The following is a 25,304-nucleotide window of genomic DNA, read 5'->3' as shown; positions in this document are numbered from 1 at the left end:
AATACCTACCAAGTCTTTGAATTTTACATTAAATTGACAGTCAATTCGGTCGTTTCCTTCAGTTTAACCTTAGCCATTTAGTCTTAAAATATTAATTTATGTCGCTTACAATGTCGCATCCGAATATTGTATACTTAACAAAATACTAGTTTACGTATAGTCCACGCCGATATAAACATAAAAATCTATTGGATCGACCCGCCAGCGGTTCGTTCGTACAATATTCATTGTCTTGAAACAACCGCCATATTGATTTGCGCCTTTCCATGATTTTTCAATTTATCATAAAAAATATACAAACCGCTGCCTTACCTACATTTTCTCACTCACACATAATATCAAGCCTAAAAGTTGCACTTAAGAGTAGATCTTATTTCGCTAAAAATAAGAGCGATATTAAGATCAAATGTGAAGTCTAGTGTGCTTATTTGTGTAGAATAATGTTTGCATTAATTTATCAATTCCTTAATACGATGCCAAATAAAACAAAAGTTAGAAAAAACGCCAAGGGCAGTTTTAAAAATTTTGACTAAATAAAGTGCGGCTAATTCTAATCAAGTCTTAATTTATTCTTATTGCATCTAAACCGACACAAATACACGTGCAGTGAAATATAATTTAAATAACAATGCTCATTGTCTTGTAAATCGTTACAAATAATAAGTAAATAGGTTGAATTTACATAATGTATTTTAGTTCCACGAATTGATAGAGGCTGCGCAAATAGACACTTGTGTCTTGTGATATACAAGCTAATAGTGAATATTTCATTTTCATATAATCAACAGACGTTGACATTTTTTGTGTCCAGCAGTGCTTCGTAGTTTCGGGTCTATTTGTCACTGTCACTCATACTGGCATCTCGCTTTGCGTGAGAGGGATAGCAACATTCGAAACTTCGGATAACGTTTTTCGGAGTAACCCCGTAGTTGCTTCCACTTGACACCATATAACTCGGTTCCCTATGATGGCGTGGAAAAGTTTCTACGTTTGCGCAGTCCCATAATATTAATTTTATGAGGCACGCTCAGTGACGAAGTGACGATGCATGCCATAAGAATTTGTTTTCTATAAAATCCAAAATAGGAACTATAAGACTAATGCTGCTGCACTAGTGACAAATAATACAATTTCCTCCCAAAATATAAGAAACAATATAATTTTAAATTTACCTGCCATATTTAAGACACCTTATTTTCAGTCACATCAAATCAACTACGATCTCTCGTTTATAAGTCTGCGTCCGTAATAAAAATCTTAATAAGTGCCAAATTTTAAAAATAGTTTTCTAAACTGTTTATTACTAATGTTCAGAATAAAGTTTTTCTAGTTTTATTATGTTAGTAATATTGCATAATTATTCCCAACGGTATAACTTCGAATGTATTTGTTTTCTCGAGTTATACATTTTATCGCTTTAGCATTCAATAAAAATTCGCTAGCAGCGATATTGAAAGTCGACGTCATAAGCAATATTACTAGAGAAGAAATATTACCATGGCTGTTTTAAGAGAGTACACTGATGGAACACAACGTTTAGCTCCATAAAAATATAAAGTTACTCGATTAGCCACACAAACATTATAATTTGGGTAATTTTGGTTTCGATATCTTTTGTTCGTTATTTAAAAGCAAGCTTTGCTCAACTGGCAAATCGAATTGATTTCGCAGCCATTGTTTATGCAACATATTTTTCCATCAAGTAGGTTTTCATTGTTTTTTGAACAGTTGGAGGTTCATCATAAACCCATATTCTGAAACATTGCCTCGATTTCATCCAATAAACTCTCAAGATTAGGCTCTCAACTTAAAATTCAAATAATTTTGACAGATCAACTCTTGTGAGAGTCTCAGAACCTTTCGAATGCGACGGGGCAGTTTATGTTCCATTATATCCAGAAACCCCGCATCAAAAATATTACTTTGTTCAAAAATAATCCTTAGTGCACACCACACAAAACTGATAATCACAATCACAAGGAAAGGTCAACCTTTTCTTCCATTAACTTTCGTATAAGAATACAAAGATTTCCTTGAGGATTCTTACGCTAAGCAAACCATAGAGAAACTTAGGAATACGGCGGGGTTATTACGAATCTTAGCATGTGACTGCGAAAAATGTATGAAAACTAGCGCCATCTATAATTGATTGGCGTAGCATACGCGTTGCATTCAATAGGGAATATGCATCGATTTTAAAAGTTAATAAATTATGTATAAATAAACACTTTAGTTAAATCATAGAATTTCTGAAAAACTAGTATTGAAATCGGACTAGAAACAAAAAAGTTACAAGTGTTTGAAATAGCTGAGCGTGACGTCAAATGTCACCCGCCCATAGTAACTTGTGACACTCTGCGTGTCGTTCTAACATGACCAATGACGTCATGAGATCTCTTTTGAAATTTTTGTTATAGAAAAGCACTGATTGATTTGATAATGCCAAGCTACTGAAACGTGTAAAAAAACCTTGCATATTCCCTATTAGCAATCGGTTGCTAAGATTCATAATAAACTCCGCGGGTGTACGGCTTCTATACTACATTACGTAGCTTCAAGGCAGTGTTATTATAACCTCTGGCGCATCTTCTCCGGCTGCGAGAGTAGACCGTAGGCGTGGAGATGGTTGTAAAGGGCTTCCACGTATTCCTTCTTGTGGTAGTTGTAGTGTTGGACGTGGGGTGAACGGTCCCAGCATTTCCATGTGCACTGTGGGAAGAATAATACTTTTAGAATATTATAATCAATAAATCTGTAAGTTATGTAATTTTGGTAATAAAAGTTCTAATAAAAATGTCATAAATCGTTACGGACCGCAGGAGAACCAAAGTGACTGACATAGCCCGCAGAATCGCTAGAATCAAGTGGCAGTGGGCAGGGCACATAGCTCGTAGAGCTGATGGCCGCTGGGGTAGAAAAGTTCTCTAGTGGCGACCACGAGCCGGAAGACGTAGTGTGGGCAGGCCCCACACAAGATAGACCGATGATCTGGTAAATGTCGCGGGAAGAGCCTGGATGCGGGCGGCGCAGGACCGGAGTTTGTGGAAAACTTTGGGGAGGCCTTTGTCCAGCAGTGGACATCTTTCGGCTTAACCGAACGAACGAAATCATTACGAGGTTGCTACGGGACAACTGTAACAGCGCGGGCGCGAGACCCAGAATCCCGTGGAACATTAGTGTTACCCTGACGCCCAGCTATCTTGCACGCTGCGATTACTACACTCAATGTATACGGGATCGCTATGGGACAGTAGGAGGAACAGCGCGGGACATTCGTGCGTCCCGTGGAACATCAGTGTTACCTTGATGCCCAAGTTGATACACGCTGCGATTAGTACGCTCGGCTCTTACGGGGTCGCTACGGGACATTAGTGCGTCCTGTGGAACATCAGTGTTACCTTGACGCCCAGGTTGACCCAGCTATCATGCACGCTGAGATTGCTGCTCTCGGCGCCTACGGGGTCGCTACGGGACACCAGAAATACAGCGTCCTGTGAAATATCAGTGTTACCTTGACGCCCAGGTTGACCCAGCTATCACGCACACTGTGATTACTGCTTCCAACGTCTACGGGGTCATTACGGGACATTAGTGCGTCCCGTGGAACATTAACGTTACCTTGACGCCCAGGTTGACCCAGCTATCATGCACGCTGCGATTGCTGCTCTCGGCGCCTACGGGGTCGCTACGGGACAGTATTAACAAAGCGTCCCGTGAAATATTAGTAACCTTGACGCCCAGATTGACCCAGCTATCGTGCACGCTGCGATTACGGCTTCCAACGTCTACGGGGTCATTACGGGACATTAGTGCGTCCCATGGATCATTAGTGTTACCTTGACGCCCAGGTTGACCCAGCTATCATGCATGCTGCGGTTACTGCTCTCGGCGCCTACGGGGTCGCTACGGGACAGCAGAAACAGCGCGGGACATTCGTGCATCCCGTGGAACATCAGTGTTACCTTGATGCCCAAGTTGATACACGCTGCCATTAGTACGCTCGGCTCTTACGGGGTCGCTACGGGACATTAGTGCATCCTGTCACTGTGGAACATCAGTGTTACCTTAACGTCTAGGTTGACCCAGCTATCACGCACGCAGCGATTACTGCTTCCAACGTCTACGGGGTCATTACGGGACATTAGTGCGTCCCATGGAAGATTAGTGTTACCTTAACGCCCAGGTTGACCCAGCTATCATGCACGCTGCGATTGCTGCTCTCTGCGCCTACGGGGTCGCTACGGGACAGTAGGAGGAACAGCGCGAGGCACAACGTCCCGTGGAACATTAACGTTACCTTAACGCCCAGGTTGACCCAGCTATCACGCACGCTGCGATTACTGCTTCCAACGTCTACGGGGTCATTACGGGACATTGGTGCGTCCCATGGAACATTAGTGTTACCTTGACGCCCAGGTTGACCCAGCTATCGTGCACGCTGCGATTACTGCTTCCAACGTCTACGGGGTCATTACGGGACATTAGTGCGTCCCATGAAACATTAGTGTTACCTTGATGCCCAGGTTGACCCAGCTATTATGCACGCTGCGATTGCTACGCTCGATGTATACGGGGTCGCTACGGGACAGTAGGAGGAACAGCGCGAGGCACAACGTCCCGTGGAACATTAACGTTACCTTAACGCCCAGGTTGACCCAGCTATCATGCACGCTGCGATTGCTGTTCTCAGCGCCTACGGGGTCGCTACGGGACAGCAGGAACAGCGCGGGCGCATGACACAGCGTGCTGTGGAACATCTGCGACGAGCGAATGTAGTGTGTGGTGGCCGCGTCGTGGAAAGTCCTCAGGTGGTACCTGAAAATAAAAAAAATACTATTACAGTACAGCTGAGAATGATGCACTATAATCAACTCTATTGTGATGATAACAAGTAATAGTTTACAGCTACAACCCGGTCGAGTTAACTGCGCACCTAGCGGCTGTGACGTCACTTCGACGCTTTGGCAGGCCTGTTAATCTCCGCGAGTTTACATCGAAAACAAAACACGCACGATGGCCCACCTACAGGATACTATTCGACAAGGCCTCACATACGAGCGAACATTGACTCACGCACGCGTATTCTTGTGTATGATGGAAGAAAATAAAGAAAATGGTGTACTAAATGCTGTGCAGTATTTAACTGCCTAAATAATAATAAAAACACAGAATGTACTTTTTTAAGTTGCCTCAAGACACTGAGAGGTAAATATTATTCATGATAATTTATGCTAAATCATGTATTTCCTCCGCCATTTTCCGCAGTTTGGCACCTCACGTCACATCATTTTACCGAAGTCAGCCCTATAGCTTCGGCGCAGTGCCGATCACTGACGTTTGTCAACAAAATGGTGCTTGACTCTTGAGACAGGCTAAATTACACCATATTGTTAATGACATTGAGCATACATTTTTTTAAATACCTTCGCGAAGTAAAACTTCTGTACGTAGTACTTATTATTATTCTGTGGCTTTGGTTCGGACGTGGCAAACGTGGAGAGGTGTGCGGGTAGAGTCGCATTCCATCGAGGTACACACAGCTACAGTGTTAACTATCCATTTCCGTTTTTGCTCTCGCTCTCATCAAATGGTGATTCTTTGCGATAGAACGAGACGACATGGCAATGGCCACGATGACAATGGCCACGTACTATTGGCAACAGTTAACACTGTTGCCGATAGTACGTGCGCAGTTAGCTCGATCAAGTTGTATAATCAACTCTATTATGATGATGACAGGTAATAATTTTCAGTTACAGGTCAGCAGCTGAGAGAATGCGTTCCTGGCATCCTTCCTGATATTGTTTACTAGTGGCCGCCTGCGACTTCGTACTCGTGGACCTCGTTTTTTCCCCTTAGTTCGTATAATCTGTTGTTTGATATCATGTTGATAGATAGCGTTTCACGGCTTCCCCCGCATGAATATTTACGAACTTCAAAAACAGTAGCTGTAGATTTTAACCAATGACGATAGATGGCGCTATTTAGACACGTCTTATTTATTTATTGAAATTTATTTGTCACATATCATCATAAATTATAGCCTATATGTTATTCTGGGTTAAAAACAATAATACTGTAAAGCAGTGTTTTTCAACCTTTTTCATGACACGACCCCCCTAGTATGAAAAAATTTTGGCGACCCCCCGACCGTTCGCTTTTTTTTCATGTGTTTTATAATGTTGCAAAGATGTTTGTAGGGACCGAATACTTCAATCCATACAACATTTGCATAATTAGATTTCAGATTATTCTGTCTTTTTAAGATTTTTTTTTTACTGAAGTAGTTTTTACGACCTCTCGCGATATAGAGGCTTGGCGACCCGCCAGGGGGTCGCGACCCACAGGTTGAAAAACACTGCTGTAAAGTTTCAACAAAATCCGTTTAGTAGTTTTTGCGTGAAAGAGTAACAAACATCCAGACGTCATGACATCCAGACATCTAAACTTTCGCATTTATAATATTAGTAGGATTACACGCTCGCTACGTTTAATATTACCGAAAAGGTCACCTTTTGACATATTTTAAGTTCAGTGACTGAAAAAATCTGGCTGAATGTCTTGTCCATTCAATCCAAAGTCCATTGCCGCTTTTTCGAGTTCCGTCTAATTTTGGAAGATCATGCGATATTTTTAGATTACTCAACGCCAAAATAAAATTCGGCAACACACGTTTTTCACAAGTTTTGACTACACGTGCCACGATAAGATTAAAATTACGCAATCAAATACGTGATGATAGTATTTTCAAATTTCCTGTATCTTATTTGATTACAAATGTATTATCTTTATCTCTGAAACTAGCTGTGCCCGCGACTTCGTACGCGTGAGAATAGTTTGAGTAATATTTCCAATATTTTTCTTTACTGCTCCGCCCCTATTGGCTGTAGGGTGATGCTATAATAGCCTAAAGCCTTCCTCGATAAATGAGCTATCCAACATAAAAATATATTTTTTTAAATCAGACCAGTTAGTTCCTGAGATTAGCGCGTTCAAGCAAAAAAAACTCTTCAGCTTAATAATATTAGTATAGATAGTAATAATACATATTATGTATAGTATAAAATGAAAGGTTTAAAATACAAAAACAAACACTTTGTCGGCCTTCCACATGTATTATATTGGGTCGATCAATTTATTGATAAACAAAGCTCGTTTGAGCTTTCGGCGATATTATGACTAAATCCATGTTGTTATTTCCGAATTAATAGATTTCAGCAATATTTATTACAATAGAGATAATTTACTGATATTACTCATAGTGACAATAGTAAAAAAAGTCAGTTGTAGGTAGGTTACTGTTTTGATACATATTTTAATGCAAAAATTAAACAAAAATACCTACTTTATTTATCTTTTGTTGTGATACATTTTAAAATAATTGGTGTTTTGTCTTCCCAGGCATTTTTATTACAGAATATTTGATTCATGGAATGTAAATATTTGTGACGTCAAATGGTGGAGCGATAAGTCTGGAAAAATAAAACGTAATAGCAGCAACATATCACTTTAGGAAGTAAATTAAGATAAATCTAGATATGTCTAACATGCTCATAAAGAATTTGAATTTGTGAAATGTGAAGGTAAGCATTGCTTGATTGGCTCGTTAACCCATCGCTTCCTATCCTACAAGTCGTTATGTCATACGCCTATACGACCAGCTTCGTAATGTCTAACACCAAGTCTTGAGTTTGTTCCGGCGTTTCTTCTCAGCACTTGCCATAATGTTTGTCTCGAAGCGCTGGTAGGGCCCAAAAGACAAGGAAACATAAAGTGCCCCTTAAGGGCTACCTTTTTTACTGTATTTTGACGTTCATAAGTGCCACTAGTGGTCTAAATTGAATAAAATATTTTTGATTTGATTTGATTTACTTATGTAGCAAGGCTACTCCGAATCACTGTTTACGTAGTTTCAGGTCTATCTGTCTCAATCGCTCATACCGGCATCTCGCTTTACGTGAGAGGGATGGCAACATTCGAAACTTCGGATAATGTTTTTCGGAGTAACCCCGCAGCCGATAGAAGTAGTATTGACTGTATACTCACTCCATATACGCTCGGAGCGTCTTCTGCATAATCTTGTTCTTCGGGAAGACAGCAGCCGGGACACCTATGGTCAGCTCGCTGATATCCGCCGCGGAGTCCCATATCTGGGCCGACACGCGGTCCAGGACGGGTTGATAGCTGAAACAATAACACCCTTATTAAAACTGAATGAAAAAAATATATGGGCTTAGAGACTTCTATACGCCGATTTAGTAGATTTAGTAGCGTAGGAAGTCTACATCTAGTCTATTATAGGCTAAGAACTCATGGCGCGATTTTCACCCGCGCCCGCGGCGGTTGCGGGCCCGCAGCTTCTGTAGAATGCAGATACTTATGTAAAAACTAATCAGTGTTGCCAGTCGGGTCTTGTCAGAAATTACCAGAAATATAAAAAAAAGTAACCTTTTTGAATAAAAAGTAACCTTCATACGGGGGGGGGGGGGGGGGGGGGTGCGGAGCGATTGTGTATAGATGTAAAAAGAAAACAATTGATCATCAATCGTTTAGCTAAATTCGAAATTTTGATCATTCCATGAAAACCGAAAAGTGACCGGTCGTATAAAACCGTTTCCTGGATTTGCGTTTTATTATCGAAAAACATTCGCTAAAATTCATTTTCTTTAACAAATAATAAATCAAATTCATGTTTAAATACAGTTTATGACATAATTTTTAAATTGTCACTATTAATATTTTTTACTGAATAACCTGTAAAAGTTAATTCCACAATTTCTGAAAAATCAGCTAAAAGTAACCTTTTCATTAGTGTAACCTAAAAGTAACCTATGCAGTTCAAAAGTAACCTAAAAGGTTACAAAAGTAACCTTCTGGCAACACTGAAACTAATGCACAAACACACGACGCAGTTTAAAAACCGCCCGATCGACGGGCGACCATTTTGTACTAGTGACTTAGCACGCGGCGCGATTAATTGCGTGCGTTCTTAGATTAACCGCGCAAATTACCGCTCCCGTGAGTTTTGAAATAAAACCGCAATTCCACAACCGCAGCGGGCGCGGGTGAAAATCGCGCCGTGAGTTCTTAGCCATTTAGAGAATAAGTATAGCACCTACTAAGCCTAAGCACAGATCACCAACTTTTAGTTGGCCGATAGTTGGGTCGGGCTGTTAATAAATACGGAGATGTATAAAAATGGTGCCGATTCTTCATATAAATTAAAATCGGGCCCAACTATCGGCCGACTAAAATTCTATATAAAAGACTAAATTGTCTGCGGGGAGTCTTAAGAGTTTTGAACCCACGCTTTTCATTGCTGTACGTTTATTTCATCCTTTTTTATCAATGGCACAGACCCAATTTGTATTTTTACTCATGACATGCAAAAATTCGCACTTTCGAATTTGATCTGACCATCATTGTTGCAAAATACCATCTGCTACAACGACATAAGATACTGCGGTGTTCAGCTTATACCCAGAACACGCAGTGAAATGCGACTGCAACGAAACCCTTTTGAAATTATTGATTTGAAACCAGTTTTAACAATTTTCCACACACGCTGCAACCACAATCATTTCGGTTTCAAACTGGTCGCGTCATGTGTGGTCTCTCAACGGAATCTATGGCAGAAACTTAGATGCAACTCTAAAGTAACTAGAAGTTGCAGTTTCGTTGCAGTTGCGTTTCACCGTGTGTTCTGGGTCTTATTGTCGGCCGTTTGGTGTAGTGGTTCAGAGCGGACTACTATGCCGAGAGGTCCCGGGTTCGATTCCCGGCCGGGCAGAAATTGAAATGATGAATTTTAATTTCTGTGACGGGTCTGGGTGTTACTATGTACTATTTTTAAGATTTTTGTTTTTATAATGTATTTTTATTTTTTGATAATTAGGTACATTGTAAAAAGAAAAAATTAAAAATAAGAAAGAAAATTGAATAAAGAAATAATAATAAATACACTTTATTGCACACCAAAGATAAGAACAGAAAGAAAAGGAACACACAAGGTACAACTAGGCGGTCTTATCGCTATGAAGCGATCTCTTCCAGACAACCTATGGTGAGGACAGTTACTTAAAAAAAAATATGAAGGGGAAGGTGGTGTCGACACTAAAGAAATAAATGTAAACAAAAGGCATAAAATGTATAATATGTATGTATTAAAAAAAAAAGTATATAAGTAGTATATACGTTAAGCTAGCACCCATAACACAAGCATTAAGTTGCTTACTTTGGGGCTAGCTGGCGCTGTGTGAAATTGTCCAAAGATTTTTTTTTTATTATTATCGTTATGACTTACAGAGCCTTATTCCTCATGACGTGCACGAAGACCTCGCCCATCATGTACCCGCCGACGGAGAAACCGTGGATCACCATCGGCTGGTCGTTTTCGTTCGCTGCCATGAACTTGATCAAGTCCTCTGCAACCAGCTGTGGGAATAAGTACAAGTCAGTTAATGTCACACCTACACTCAACATCAAATAAACCGCACCTTCCGCGACGCGAACTTTAAAGATTTTCTTCTGACACAATCATGGTGCCCCAACAATATTGGTGTTATTTGAAAGCCCAATAAACATCCTTAATGAAAAACACATTTAATTTCTAAATAAATGATTATCATATACCATAAATGTGACTTGAAAAGAGACCTCACTTTGGGCTCACCTCTGGGATCAATTAGACCAAATTTTATGGTTATAAAACCAAATAATGATCACACGTGTCCTCTTTAACAGATGGATACCGATTAATCCCAACAGTTTTATAGCCATAAAAGTTGGCTTAAGCGTAATAGCCTATTTTTTGAAGAAGTGACTCTGGATCCTTGTAAAGACACATTTTTGGGGTAAAAACCTTTCCTTTAATGAAATGAAGTTTAGAACTAGGCTTTTAAATGGTGCCAATATTGGTGGGAAGTGGGGATGCATACGTTTGAAAGTGCTTGTTGCGGGAGGTGCGATTTATTTGATGTTGAGTGTAGATTGTTTAGTGATAAGTGATATGTACTCTTTTAACCTAGAGGTTCTGGGTTCGATTCTCGGATTGAAAACCTACTGTATGATTGCCCCCAGTATGGTTAGGAGTTGATCAATCAATCAGGTTATCTAATCAAAATATTATTTTCTGCTCAGGATGACGCCTTAAGTCGCCAGTCTGATTGAGTCGTGCTCGTGGCTCATTCAGTCTGTCACCAGGTGAAATCAAGAAAGAACAAATATGCGAATATTATGCCTCTGACCCGTCTGGCCAGGGTTTGAACTAAGAGACTAGGAAAATATAGAGTCGCGCTTTTATAGTGAAGACTAAGTGACCTGATGATGCTGATACATACCTGCGATCCCTTCTGCGGCCACATGAGCTGCCACGGCGTACAGGACACGGAGACCACGTCGAAGCCCTGCTCCAAGTATAGCGTAGCGTACTTCATGACGTGCTTCTGCCGCGCTAGAAGCCAGTTAATCATCACGCAGACCGGCTTGTTCCGTTGCTTGTCCAACCTGGAAAGGATCAGCATTCGTATATCCAAGGAAGTGAAACTGGTCTCAATTGGGAGTTGGCACCAATCTTCTAACTGTGACGCGGCGCAAGCTGTGTAGCTAAAAGATTAAACGTTAAATAACTAAGACAAACGTGGCACTGTTTCGTGAAAGCGTTGACAGTGGAACTGAGACGATACTGTACCAGATAGGAGACTGTTGTGTGGTCTTTAGTTATTTTCAAGTGGTTTTATTTCTTGTTGACAAGCATCAGGTATTAAGGTAAAGAAATTACTTTTGGATATCTGAATTGTAAAAATATAATACATATTTAAGTATAATTTTACAGAGAAACGACATGTAATAAAGTTTTAGTCCCTCAGCAGAGGAATGGCGACTACTGGTGTAGCTGAACACATTCCACTGTTCAGTGACTGAACATTTTGGGTTGAGACTGACTTTTGATCTTTAAACCTATTTTGGCAAGGACAGTCAGGTTAGAGGTCAGCAGTTGGAAAAGAATAGCTCAGTGGCGTAGGTTTGTCGTAGCTGACTAACGTGGAAATAAGCTGTGGAAATGAGAAAGTTGCTCACTTCATGGTGGCAGGGTCGGCGGTCAGTTTGAGCTTGTCGTTGCTGATGTACTGGATGTTCTTGGTGAGGTCCTGCGTGTGCGCGTTGCGGTCGAAGCTGACCATCGCCACGGGTGCGCACGTCAGCAGCGGGCGGAAAGACTGGAGACAAACATATTGGGTTAGTTACAATCAAAAGGCATCTATAATACTAAATTATAAAGAACTGTCATTTTCAAACGAAGCTTCTACTGCTGGACAAAGACGTTTCTCTGAGATTTTTGAGATTTATGCGCTTTTTTTAAAGATTATTATCAATTTGTATTGCGCAAATTACTAATAGTCCCGTTAGCCCCTCGTGTTAAGTTAAATAAGCTTGTGTTACGAGTGGGCTCACCACAATAGTCAAGCGCGGTGGGATTCGAACCCGCGTTCCTCGGATCTCGAGTCAGCCAGTCCGACCACTTCACCGTTGGGCTATCGTGGCTATTCTGCAACCTCGATTCACGGAAACGAAAGCCTGCTTACATTACTTCTTCCGGTGTATGGTTGCCACTAGAGAACGTTTCTGTCTGATCCCTTCTAAGAACTATTGGGATAACTTATAATTGATTATTATTATTTATTATTGTTGCTCCAACGACATTACATCAAGCTAAGCACAATGTCATCGTTGTATTTTGCAACATAAATGTATTTCGGTATCCATAATTCATTTGAAATAACCATTGCCGTGTGTAAACTGTAAATTACTAACTACCAGTGTCCTGCACACTCAATTGTAAGTCATCCGGAGAGCGATCTAGGTCTCGAATTATCTGAATCCGTCGAATTGTTGAAGAAGAATCATCTTCACAGACATTCACGTGCATTCACTGTCGTTAGAACATCACACTATACATGTTTGCTGCAAATCACGCCATATTGTGACGATATAAGATTCAATTTTGATTTATGCGCTGACGTCTGTACAAAACCAATGTTTTTGTAGTTGTCGAGTCATCAGGCTTGTCTTTTTAAAGTAGCTAGGTAACATGCCGTTGTTTTTTGTTAACATTTTTTAGCAGAAGAAATATTAGGTGCTCTCATAGCAAGGATATACACAGCAAGCTCTTTTTGGACTGGACTACATCTTTTTGCTTGAACGCGCTAATCTCAGGAATTACAGGTCCCCGATTTGAAAAGTTATTTTTGTGTTGGATAGCCCATTTATCGAGGAAGGCTTTAGGCTGTACCCTACATCCAATAGGAGCGGAGCAGTATAGAAAAATGTTGCAAAAACGGGAAATATTTTCACGCGAGCACAGCTAGTACCAGCTAGTCTAGTATTTCTCTATAATAAGTACTGATGGATTCTTCCTAAAAAACGCAGCAGTATTTTTTTGGAAAACATACATTTACACTATAATTTAACATAGTTGCAGTAAGAAAATACATAAACCAATTAAGTATGCACATTTGTCTGCGATTGTGCGCAAATGGCGTCAAGGGCGTACACTGACACCGGATTAGTATGTTTTTTTTTTTACCCGACTGCGGCAGAAGGAGGGTTATTTATTTATTTTTTCAAATAAAGAATATTCTGCTACAAGGCTGCATGTCACATGACCTTATTGCATTCTTTGTTATGTTCGATAGCACTACATTCATAATGAATGGATTACTATTAATTTAAAAGCGATAAGTATCATGTCTCGTGCGAGGTATCGACCTCTGACCGCGGTTTAACGTATAGATAGACGACAGCATGTCAAGCTAAACGACTGGACCTTATGTAGTTGCAATAGAGGTTATATTGCAACGAAAATGTGTAGTCTGATATGATATTTATACCTATAGGGTAACTACTCTACTGTATCAATTTACATTGTTGTTCTTTGGTATTAGCACGAAGACCAATTATAGTAAGTTTAAACTCTATTCAATTGAGGTAAGAGCTGACTACGACTTGGCATAAAATTTTAAAGTAGGGTAAACCACCCAATCATTGGCACTGTACCAATTTATTGGCATGCTCCAGTTTTTTAAGAAAATTAAGATTCTTGGTAGCCAAACCTTATATTTTTTAGTAGAAATTGAAGAGTAATATCATCTATTACTCAACTGGCTACACACGTTTTTTATTTTTTCAAACATCGCGGCGCTTGAACCATTTGTTTGACAAACCGGGACCTGCGCGAAAAAAACAATCGAAATATTCGTTTTTTACTAAGGTAAGAGAACTCACTTATTATTTTTACTATCAAATTAAATTAAATTTAAGACTGATTACAATACTTAAAAAAAATTAACACTTACCTGATAACCAAAAGCACTATGGATATTCCCCATTCATCATTTAAAAGAAGATGGAAAGTATTACATACAAATTTGGCCCAAAATGTAACAAGATAAAAATGGTGTAAATTAATAGTTTTGTAATCAGGCTTAAACTTAATTTAATTCGATTATAAAAATAATCAATAAGTGAGTTGTTATCCAATAATAAATAGAAGGTACATGATTCTTACATTAGTATTTTATTTTTTAACGTAGTTTTCTGAATAAAGAAACATAAAATTTTTAGTTCATTAATCCCCATTATAAGCTCCATTGACGTTAGCGGGGATTAATGAATAAAAAGTTCACTAATCCCCGTTGACGGGGATTAGTGGAATAAGCCTGTGAAAGGCTTTGAAAGTGGTGCCACGGTCTACTATAATTCAGATTGAAACATCCTGATCATCGCTCTAAGACCGGTCCGTTCACAGTTTTAACTGACGAGGAAGAACAGCTTTTTGTTGACTGGATAAAATAAAAATCAGTAGCAAAAAAGAATTTCCGAAGAGAAAAGAAGATTTGATAAAAGTGGTTATGGAAAGTTTAAAACCATATTTAAATATAAGCGTTTGAACTGATATGGTATGTTCCTATACAAAAAAAAAAATGTTACTTATCTTTAAACAAAAGATTATATTTTGTTTATTTCTATCATGAATCTCTTTAAAACCTCTACATAAGACCTAGCAGCTATTTTTCAGTCTTGCGAGAACAGTGCCAATAATAGGTAATTATCACTGCCAATAAAAGGTTTGGCTATGCCAACAACTGGTATTTTGAGGTATTTTTTTAAAAGGTACACTATATTGAATAAATGATTTAATTTATTAATGATAAGTACTTTATAATATTCTGTAAAGATTAAAAGACCAATATAAATGTTTTTATCTTTGATAAAACATATTTTTACATGTAAATTTTATGGGTTTTGTGAAGTAGCTGCTTAAAGTGCCAATAATTGGGTGGTTTACCCTATAAAGCCGTCGAACAAAATTGACTTTGGCTGGGTTGCACAATCTTACTTTGACTGTAACAAACGTCAAAAATCTGTCAAACTGCATACAAAAACCACTGGTTATCGTGATAGTTACGGTCAAAGTTTGGTGGTGCAACTCAGCCTTAAAGTCATGAGCTGATGATGATTCCGTTATCAATAATAACTAGATACCCACTTAATGATTTTGGATGAGTTACCAGCTTGCTAATGTATTGAATTTGTGGCGGTAGGTAATGATAGTTTGATGATCTGAATCATTAGGTAAATAAAGATATAATCAAAAAGCAATTAATCTAAGATTATCATTAGCAAACTGGAATATAAATATCAAATCATTGTACGGTGTAAAGTCAAAAGTACAAAATACTAAATTGTATCTAAGGATGGATCTACAATACATTATACAATAGTCCTCATTGGTCGAACAATTTAGAATGAGTGTTGCAAAAGTATTATTTCTTGCATCATACAACTGGCCATACAAGTTCATACAACTAATCAGGAATACCGTATTGATATGTAGGTACTTATTAATAAATACGAAAGTATAACACTTTTGACCGGCTTCAATGCCAGTCACGGTCAAGGTTGAACTTATAAACGCGGATGTTCCTTAATTCAGGGTGTTAGAGTTGATATTAGCACAGCTACACCACGTCCATTATGATCATTTATAGCACAGGCTGGAATTGCGCCTGCGATCTAGGTTTTAAATTGAACGCAGTGAAATCTATCTATACCTATAAAATGTGTGTTCTTCCATCTTCTAACGAGCAATAAATAAAAAAATCAATCGGACAAGAAAAAAAAATGTAAAAAAATGTATGGTCAAAAAAGTAATAATAGATTTAAAAAAATACCAAAATTATAGCAACACTAGCACCGACCATAAAAAGAAAACTAATAATAATATACCTAAGAAACTTAGGAAAATGAATAGGGTACCAAGTTAATCAATGCTGTAATAAATATCAATGATAAAAATAAGTTTACCAATTCATATGGTATAATAAAATTAAATAAAAATAGACACGATTACATTGGTAGGTACCTAGTAGCTGTTGCTATGTTTACTTTAAAATTAGGTAAACTACAGTGGACCTTGAATGTCTGCGCCTTGTTGATAATCAGTGAAATGAAGTATGAGGAGGAGATAAAAATGATAATAAATAACAATAAATTGTTTCAAGTATCCATAATCTATATTGTCCAAAAATAAACGAGAATTGTGCTATAGCAATATAATAGGGCTACCGTATTTGATTTCGCGCTCACTAGTTGACGCTACTGGAGTGACTGGACACTACCTCATTGGATTAAAGAGGACATGGTGTCTTCGTTCGTTCGTTTCAGCCAAATGACGTCCACTGCTGGACAAAGGCCTCCCCCAGTCTACATTTCATTTATTGGATTATAAACACTCTTGGTAGGTATTTGTCATTTTTATTCCAATTCAATTTCCTTTGTGCGATGCGATTCTGCAAAAACACAACTAACGTCCAGCCACAGAATAATAATAAGTAGGTGTCCAGCTCAAAACGACTTACATATTTGAAAGCGCCCTTAACATGACGAGCAACCGCTAATCTATCTCTATGATAGGTCATGGTCTGACATCACTATTCCTATTGTAATACACGATGCAGAGATATAACACGTAGTACAGTTAACCAGACAAATACTTTTAGATTTAACTTCGTTAAGGATTCCAGCTATTCCTCGGGTCTACTTAACCTTCACTGGTTGGGTCTTGGGTGTCTTTGGCGGTCAGACTGTCACAGATCCTGGCATTCCTGGCTATTTATAAGTTGCAGAAGGATAATGATTCTTTATTTTCTTTTTTCTTCAATAATTTTTGTAACACATTTGTTTGTAATTCCTAAAATAAATAAATAAATAAATAAATTAAAATACACACACGTCGTCCACACATGACCATCATCATGATCATGTCAACCGCTTCTATAATAATTTCTGCCCATCATCATATTATCAGCTTCTATAATAGTTTCCGCAGGATGACGATTAACGGCTGTTAAGATACTCGTATTCCAAATGCAGTGCAATTTCAGTAAATGTACTTACAAGTATAATGGCTTTATCAAGCTTGACAATTGGCACAGATCCTTAATCCAGGGCATTATAATCAGAGTTTGGCACAGATCCTTATTATGCCCAAGGATAAAGGTCAAGTTATGCCCTCGACTGTACTGTTCGCTTGGTAACGCGGCGCATGATATAGAACGCTTACTTTGTTGCATGTGGAATTTTCCGCTGCAAGAGCCAATATATTAGTGCAGAACATTTCATGAATGACGTGTATTTGCGATCGTATAAAATAAATAAAAGTAGACGTTTTCTGTAACTCCCACGAGCTTTTTCATGACCACCATTTTTACAGACGACTGACATATTTTTAAAGGATAAATGTCCCGTTAAACCCTCGTAGTAATGCTTGTGATATGAGAGAGTTCACCGTAATAGTCCAGAGTTGTCAGGGTTCGCGTTCCTCGAATTTCGATTCGGTCAGTCCACAGAGCACGTAATAATGGCCAGTCTGACCCCGACAGCAATGGGCTATTGTCCCCTTAATGTTAAAGAGACTACGTAAATCCATCCCTTCTTTGTACCCACAGTGCATCCTAACCCTGAGTGGATATGAGACATCTTATTCGACAACAGCACTCGAGTAAAGGTTTATTTATTCTGTGACAACAGGCTCCGTCTAAGGTCACCATTCACTATATCATCCTACAGTTAAATAAATAATCAAGTATAAACTACAATCAAGTTCCAAGTAAAAGCAGACTTATTAAAAGTAAACTCGTTTTGAAACTAGCCCAATCTAGTTAGCACAGAGCTGACAGAGATTACAGTTTGGCTTGTTTACTATTCTTGTCCCAATAAAGCTACTGTAGGTTACTTACAGTATGTGTATTCTACAATCTACCACATAATGCTATCGTCGTAGAGACAGATCAGACAGAATAAAATTCGTTTTTAAAATCTTATCGCAATTGATAATACACTGTCTGCGACTGCAAGTCTGAGCAAACGTTTCATTGTTTTTCCACTCTAAGTATGCATTATGGTGGTGAGTCAACCATAATGTACGGTTAGTCGATATTCAGGTCAGTAATGAGAGACGTTTCTTGGCCTTGAAGTTGAATGTATTCTAACAAATAAATTATTGAATTTGAATCATCAATGCAGCGGTTTTACTCTGGCATTTTGATAAACAAGGAAATGATGGACATCCTTATACCGGCTCTACATTGTATAATCTGCTTTTTGTCTGGGTTCAGAAGTTTGTTTTGAGTCTGAGTTTAGTTTTCTTATCTTTATCTTTCGGCCTGTGTCTGTAGTATGTACACTCGAAGACGCCTTCGGTCTATTAGGAGTACGGGACCTGAAGGACTCCAAGTTGATTTTGCTGGTATTTTTTGCAAAATAGGAAAATATTCCTATATGCAACAGAATAACCATATTTCAAAACCGTATCATCTGCGTGAAATCAAGCTATTCAGTATTCAGCGAGCAGAAAACATAATTTATTATGGATTGGACAGTTTGTGTCGCACTGTAACATTTTTGGAATCATCCGGCAAACGTCCTATCACGCTCTAACTCCGTGAATCGTCGAGTTTCCTTTGTCAAACTCGTTGAACTCTGGAAGTTGAAGTGCGCAGGCGCATGGTCTCGTGGTGTGATACCTATTGATAGCACGTGCGCGCGCCGTGACTCGTGACGCCGAACCGGTTGTTGCCAAGTGCAAAGCTTAGGGTTACTATGTGCTAGACTGCTAGTAAAAACCTGGGTTAGTAATGGATAGTCTTTTTAGGGTTCCGTAGTCCTGACAAGGAACCCTTATTTATTTGTAACTTAAAGTTACGATTTTTGGGAATTATCTTGGTTGGATTAGGGTGGCATGTTCGTTCGTTCGTTTCAGCCAAATGACGTCCACTGCTGGACAAAGGCCTCCTCCAAGGTTTTCCACAATGCACGGTCCTGCGCTGCCCGAATCCAGGCTCTTCCAACGACCTTTACCAGATCGTCGGTCCACCTAGTAGGAGGCCTGCCCACGCTACGTCTTCCAGTCCGTGGTCGCCACTCGAGAGCTTTTCTGCCCCAACGGCCATCGTCTCTACGAGCTATGTGCCCCGCCCACTGCCACTTGATTTTAGCAATGCTGCGAGCTCGGGTTCAGGTACAGGTTGCTATGTGCTAGCCTGCTACTAAAAAGTAACCGCGGTTGCTAATGGTCTGTCTTTTTTGTATCTTAGGGTTACGATTTTTCAGAAATAGCTTGGTTGGTAGTAGAGCCACAGAATAATGTCATTCGGTAGAGCTAGAAGGTACTAACCGGTTTTTCTGAGCTTTTATGAAGTGTTTTATCCTAAAATTGCAAAAATATGATTGTACTATCGAGTATCACCCCTGAATCGTGCACCGTTTAAAATATTTTTTTTGAATAAATTATCGTAAATACGTACTTTCAAACAACAGTTCGAATGCAAATATTGATATTAGCTGGTAGCTTATTCATACGCAGGCAGCGTCCTTTAAGCATGTAGGTATGCTTAAAGGACGCTGCCTACCTATATCGACGATATTTGCTTAGAACGAGACGTTCACTAATCCTTTTAAATCTAGCTCTTTCGTTCTTGAACGAAACAATAAGGACAGCACGAATACATTCGAACCTGTGAATTGGCCTGTTTCAAACTAAAGACTAGAATTCAGCTTCTGTGTTGAACCATTCAAAAGTTTGAATCTATGCTTGCAACTCAAAGACCAGGAATCAGAAAAGGGGTTCAACTCTTGTCTAAGTTGACTACTAGTCAATCAATGGGGATAAGACCACATAAAACTTAGCTGGTAGAGAATGCCACATGGAATTAAGTTCGCCTGTTGTACAGCTTTTTTTGTGTGTGCAATAAAGATTTTAAATAAATAAAAAGAGCCTGATCACTCGACTCGGAAGACTCGTTTTAAGTGCATAAAAAATCTATAGCTAGTATATTATAAAAATTAATGACAATTTCTCTTGGTCATCGCATCACGCATGAAGTGCTGGACCGATTTCTCTAATTCTTTTTTAGGGTTCCGTAGTCCTGACAAGGAACCCTTATAGTTTCGATATTCTGTCGAGGTTTTGCTTGGAATCTATTGGCACTAGCTGTAATTTTGTGAAGGTATCAGAGGTATGTATGTATATTAATCACGCCGACAAAACGGTAGAATAAAATTTTGTAAAAAAAGTTTTTGTTGTTGATTTTTCAGAAGGTTCCTAAAAAAATGCGCGAAAAATATTAACTTTTCGTAAGACAGGACGTGTGTCGGGACAAGCAAGTGCATAATAAATAATAATAATAACATTTTTTATAGCAGAAATTTCTTTCCATATAGTGGATATTCTTTCCATATACAGTGCATCCACCATACTTGTAAGGCGCGAGAACGCAAGGTACAAAGTCCAAATGATAGCCGGCGTGGCGTCTTTCCATTCTATACATAGCCAGAACGCAAGGGTGTGAAACTAATCGAGTATAGTTTGGATGTGACTTTTTTTACTAAGCTCCTCCAAACTATACACGACCAGTACGCATACGCTGCGTACTGCTCGCGTATACTTTGTAGTGACTTAGGTCAATTATCTTACTCCAAAATATACACCGTCAGTACGCATACGGACTAATCATGTATGTATTGTAATAAGTTCGCGATTACAATGTATACGCGAGTACTTAGTTGCATGCTCGTCATTTTGACTTATTTACCTCTCTTTCTATTACATATTAATTCATAACTGCGTGTCTACTTTAAACATTGAATCAATTTCGACACGTGCCATTGTTTTGATAAAGAGCTTTTTGGTGTTTCATATTCTGCCATAGAAAAGATGTTTGTTTTGGGGCTGAATAACTCTTAAATTAAGAATTATGTATGTCAAAATGATTTTTGTTCTTGAGATAAAAGCTTATAAATAAAAATAAATATCCCTGGACATTTTACACTGCGCTTCTAGTCCCAAACTAAGCAAAGCTTGTACTATGGGTACTAGATAACGGATATAAACATACTTAAATACTTTTTTTGTAAATACATACTTATTATACATAGAAGACACCCAGTCCAATACAAACAAATATCAAAATATGTTCATGCACACAAATTAATGTTTGTACTGTGCGGGAATCGAACCCGCTACCTCCGGAACAGTTATCCGTTTCGAACCACTACACCGAACGGTCGACAATTTTAGTTAATAATGCACGTTTAACTTTCTTCATTCACTCTCACTAATAAATAATTGTTATTTAATTTGAAATCTACCTAATCAATTTAATTTCAGAAACCACTTACATTAGTGTTATAAATCTAGATTTATTATAATAATATGTAGATTCAGTAAAATAATAATATTTTATGTAAAAATTAATGAATTTAAAAATGGCATCACCGTACGTGATCTACATAGGTAGTTCTTATTTCTAATCTCGAGGACAAAGCACGAGCATAATATCTAATAAATGTAATAATTTTAAATATAATTCCATATTTTATTAAATCAAATAAACTAAACACACTCTAGTCAACTGTAAGTGGTGTAGTATAGTTTGGAGCGAAGACGGAATCCATCCACGATACAAACTATACACGATCAGTACGCAAAATTCGTGTATAGTTTGTAGTGACCGACTTACAAAGAGACACTCCAAAATATACACGAGCAGTTTCCTATGGGTGCGTTCTGGCCATGTATAAAACGGAAAGACGCGCCGGCGTGCTGCGCCTGCGTCGTTATGCATTTCATAAATTGAAGCTGCTTAGCCACGCAGCGGCTGTATCTATGTAGCGGGACATTTCTACATAATATCTAGTCATAGAATGTTGGGATAGGTTAGGTTTTATGTAATTTAGTATGTATAATTGCGAAGTTATTATGTATTGTTTGTATGTATAATGTAATCTGTTTATAAATAGTATTTATTTATGTTAGGCGTTAGCTTCCATTGCTTCCAATTTAATTACTAGGAATGGGGATGATGGAACAAGGATTTCGTGATTTCCATTAGGGACAATAGATAATTTGTATACTAGGTCGTATGTATAAGGAGTAAAGATTGGGAACTTGTACACTATTACTATTTCATTATCGACGTAATATGAACCTAACTTAATTAAGTTTAATATAATTAGGATTAGGAAGGTGAGGACTTGAAAGATTCAAGGACTTACAGCATTGCTTTCTTCTGGACGAATCGATGGCTTGATTCACCTCTGGACTGCAGCTCACGTAGGTTCGGATATTCGAAGCGCGACTTGATAGCCACTCGGAGGGCTCGGTGAACGGAAATCTTCGTACGCGACCCGGGCCTAACCACGAATATCCTACCGACTGCGCCAATTTCGTTAGCTGCAACCGGAGGTTCCAAGAAAAAGCAAACTTTATTTAATTAATTTTAATTTAAAAGAAAGAAATTACAATTAAACTAAAATTAGCCTAGCCTAGTGATACCGTCTCGAAGTATGAAACGAATATGATTATAAAATAATTAGTAAAATTAATGAAACGTCGCCGCTGTCGTCATGAGAGGCGCATTTTGCTGATGCTGCTCCTCGCGGTCCATAGTGCAGTTGCAATGTTGATTTGGGTAAACTGGGTCAGCGTCGATGCAGCGATCTTCATAGATTAGGCGTACGTAACACACTTAAGCGTTTGTTTACAAACAATCATCATAAAATAATAGTTAGGACATACATAACAAATGAATTAAATCTGATAAGTAATAATTTGGTTGATTATGTAATGAATGGGTAAGTAAGTAGGTATAAACTAAGTTCCAGTTACCAAGGCCAAGGTGTACCTACCTTCAGCTTTTTTTACTCTGAATTTTTTTTTACTTAAAAGGGTGTTATGTTTTTTCAACCTGACTTCCAATGGGACTATGGGCCTATTCGAGTGTCCCATAGGCATGATTACTTTGTGTTTTATCTTGAATCTTAACTTTTATCACTAGGCTCTGCAAGTAATGAATCTAAATCCTATCGAGACCAATGTCATTATTTTTAAGGTAATTGTTCGTATTGGCCGATGCGATACAAGCTTTCCTGCTTAGTGCAGAGACCGCCAGAATAAATTATACAATGTGACATCTTTTAGTAATAAATACTTTTTTAATTTTACTTTTTTACTTACTTAATTACCTAAATGCCACATACAAACTCAATAGAGGAAATAGGTAGGTATGCATAGCACTTAGCTATGCATATCATCTAATTAACAAACAATACCAGTCTTGACTAGGAACTCGCTTCGTAATTGACCACAAATAGTACGTAATAACTCAAAAAAGGTACAAAATTGTTAGATCTGGATTTGATATTTTCTCTTAGACCCAGGTTCTGGATTATTGAGATTTTTGATGGAGCGTACACATTTTCTAATCAAGTAGGTATAACCCTTCATTTGGCACTCTTAATCTGTAAATCTCATTAAAAAAACTGGACACTAGTCTTTGTAAATTGAGATAAGAATTAATTACTTACAGTTCCTTTGCTTTTCAGTCCCATTTTCCCACTATGAGCAGCCATTGACATTGCAGTCCGGAAAACACCCATCTTGTTACGTTATGATTTTCCAACCTGCATAACAGTAATAATTCAATGTTTAGGGTTGATTCACTTGTTACACAAAAGGAAGTACTGTAATGCCTAAGTGTTGTAAGGGAAAATAAACATAGTTTGCATTACGGATATGAGAAAACTGATCGAAATTATCGTTACTACTATCAAAGGTTGAGATTTGAGATCCAATGAGACTTTAAATAAAAGACACAAAATACACAAATTAAAAATGTAGTTGTTGCAGTTTGCAAAATGTATGGTTTTTACTGTAAAAAGAGTAATTGACCGTTGTGTGTTTGTTTTTTAAGTTCCATTTCTACTAACAAAGCAAGTTGCATACAAAACAAACAAAAAAACTGTTCATGTTTTGTTTTAACTTATAATAATTTTACATATGTCATTGAATTTTTTAAGCCATTGTCACAATATTAACATATTGCTTTCTTTTTAAAAGTGAAAAAAGTTTAGTATAGAATTACAGTGTAACATATTAAAGTGAAATTTAGATTAGGGTAAATACCTAAAACAAACCATTGTTTAGTTATGTTTGCGTTTGTTGCAAAAATATTTTTATAATTTAATTGTAAGTACAAAATTGTATTCGTAAAGAAGGGAAAAGTACATCATTGAAATGTATGTACAAACGATTTCCACACAACTGCTCTAAATTTTTTTTTGTGTTTGTTATTGGCAGGATGAGGTTTCTAAAAAGAATAATAGAAGAGTCATTTACGAAAAAAATTTATGACTGTACTACGAACAAAGTTCGCTCGATCAGCTGATTTATGATAAAAAAGCTTGTAATAAAGATTAATAGTTCATAAATAAATTACAAGAACTTGTACATTCTTGTACATGTTACATTTTATTCATTTATTTTAGTTCACTAATTTGTATTGTGTTTACACTAACTTAAGAAGTCGGAGTGCAATCAAAATGTATATGCTGTAAGGTTAATGTTAATGATAAAACCCAAAAAGTAAACAGATTCTGCTTTATGATTGCAGTACTTACCCTCAAATAGTCACAAATAGAGCAATTGCAGTAATTTTAACTGTGCGTGCAATCAGTTGGCACTCTTTCACTAATTTAACACGATTATCCGGAATTTATCCAGTGGAATAAATGATCAAGTTAACATTCAATTAGATACAGTTTAGTTCTTTGAAAAATCACTATCAGAAGTTCAGTACCTTCTGCAAAAAATACAATTATTGAATTATGAAGTTCCGACACCCCCCAACAAAAAACACGCAGCTCTCGCGTGAACACGGCGTGAGTGGCGGAGGGAAAGGGGAGGG

The 25,304-nt window shown here is 38.0% G+C and overlaps 1 protein-coding gene across 1 annotated transcript; it reads right to left on the bottom strand.

The window, feature by feature from the left end:
• Positions 1–211: 211 nt before the first annotated feature.
• LOC135081070 (uncharacterized) lies at positions 212–25,274 on the bottom strand. The gene is made up of 8 exons (XM_063975792.1): positions 25,018–25,274; positions 23,926–24,021; positions 12,079–12,218; positions 11,340–11,505; positions 10,304–10,434; positions 8,047–8,184; positions 4,638–4,815; positions 212–2,709 (listed from the first exon to the last, which is right to left on the bottom strand). Exons 2-8 carry the CDS (start codon positions 23,995–23,997, stop codon positions 2,569–2,571), a joined length of 966 nt encoding a protein of 321 aa, XP_063831862.1. The 5' UTR covers positions 23,998–24,021; positions 25,018–25,274; the 3' UTR covers positions 212–2,568.
• Positions 25,275–25,304: the final 30 nt, after the last annotated feature.

The sequence above is a fragment of the Ostrinia nubilalis genome, chromosome 19, assembly GCF_963855985.1.
Source record: "Ostrinia nubilalis chromosome 19, ilOstNubi1.1, whole genome shotgun sequence".
Classification (NCBI taxonomy): Eukaryota; Metazoa; Arthropoda; class Insecta; order Lepidoptera; family Crambidae; genus Ostrinia; species Ostrinia nubilalis.
Note: the sequence above shows the minus strand (reverse complement) of the source record. Positions and strands in the feature narration are given on the sequence as shown.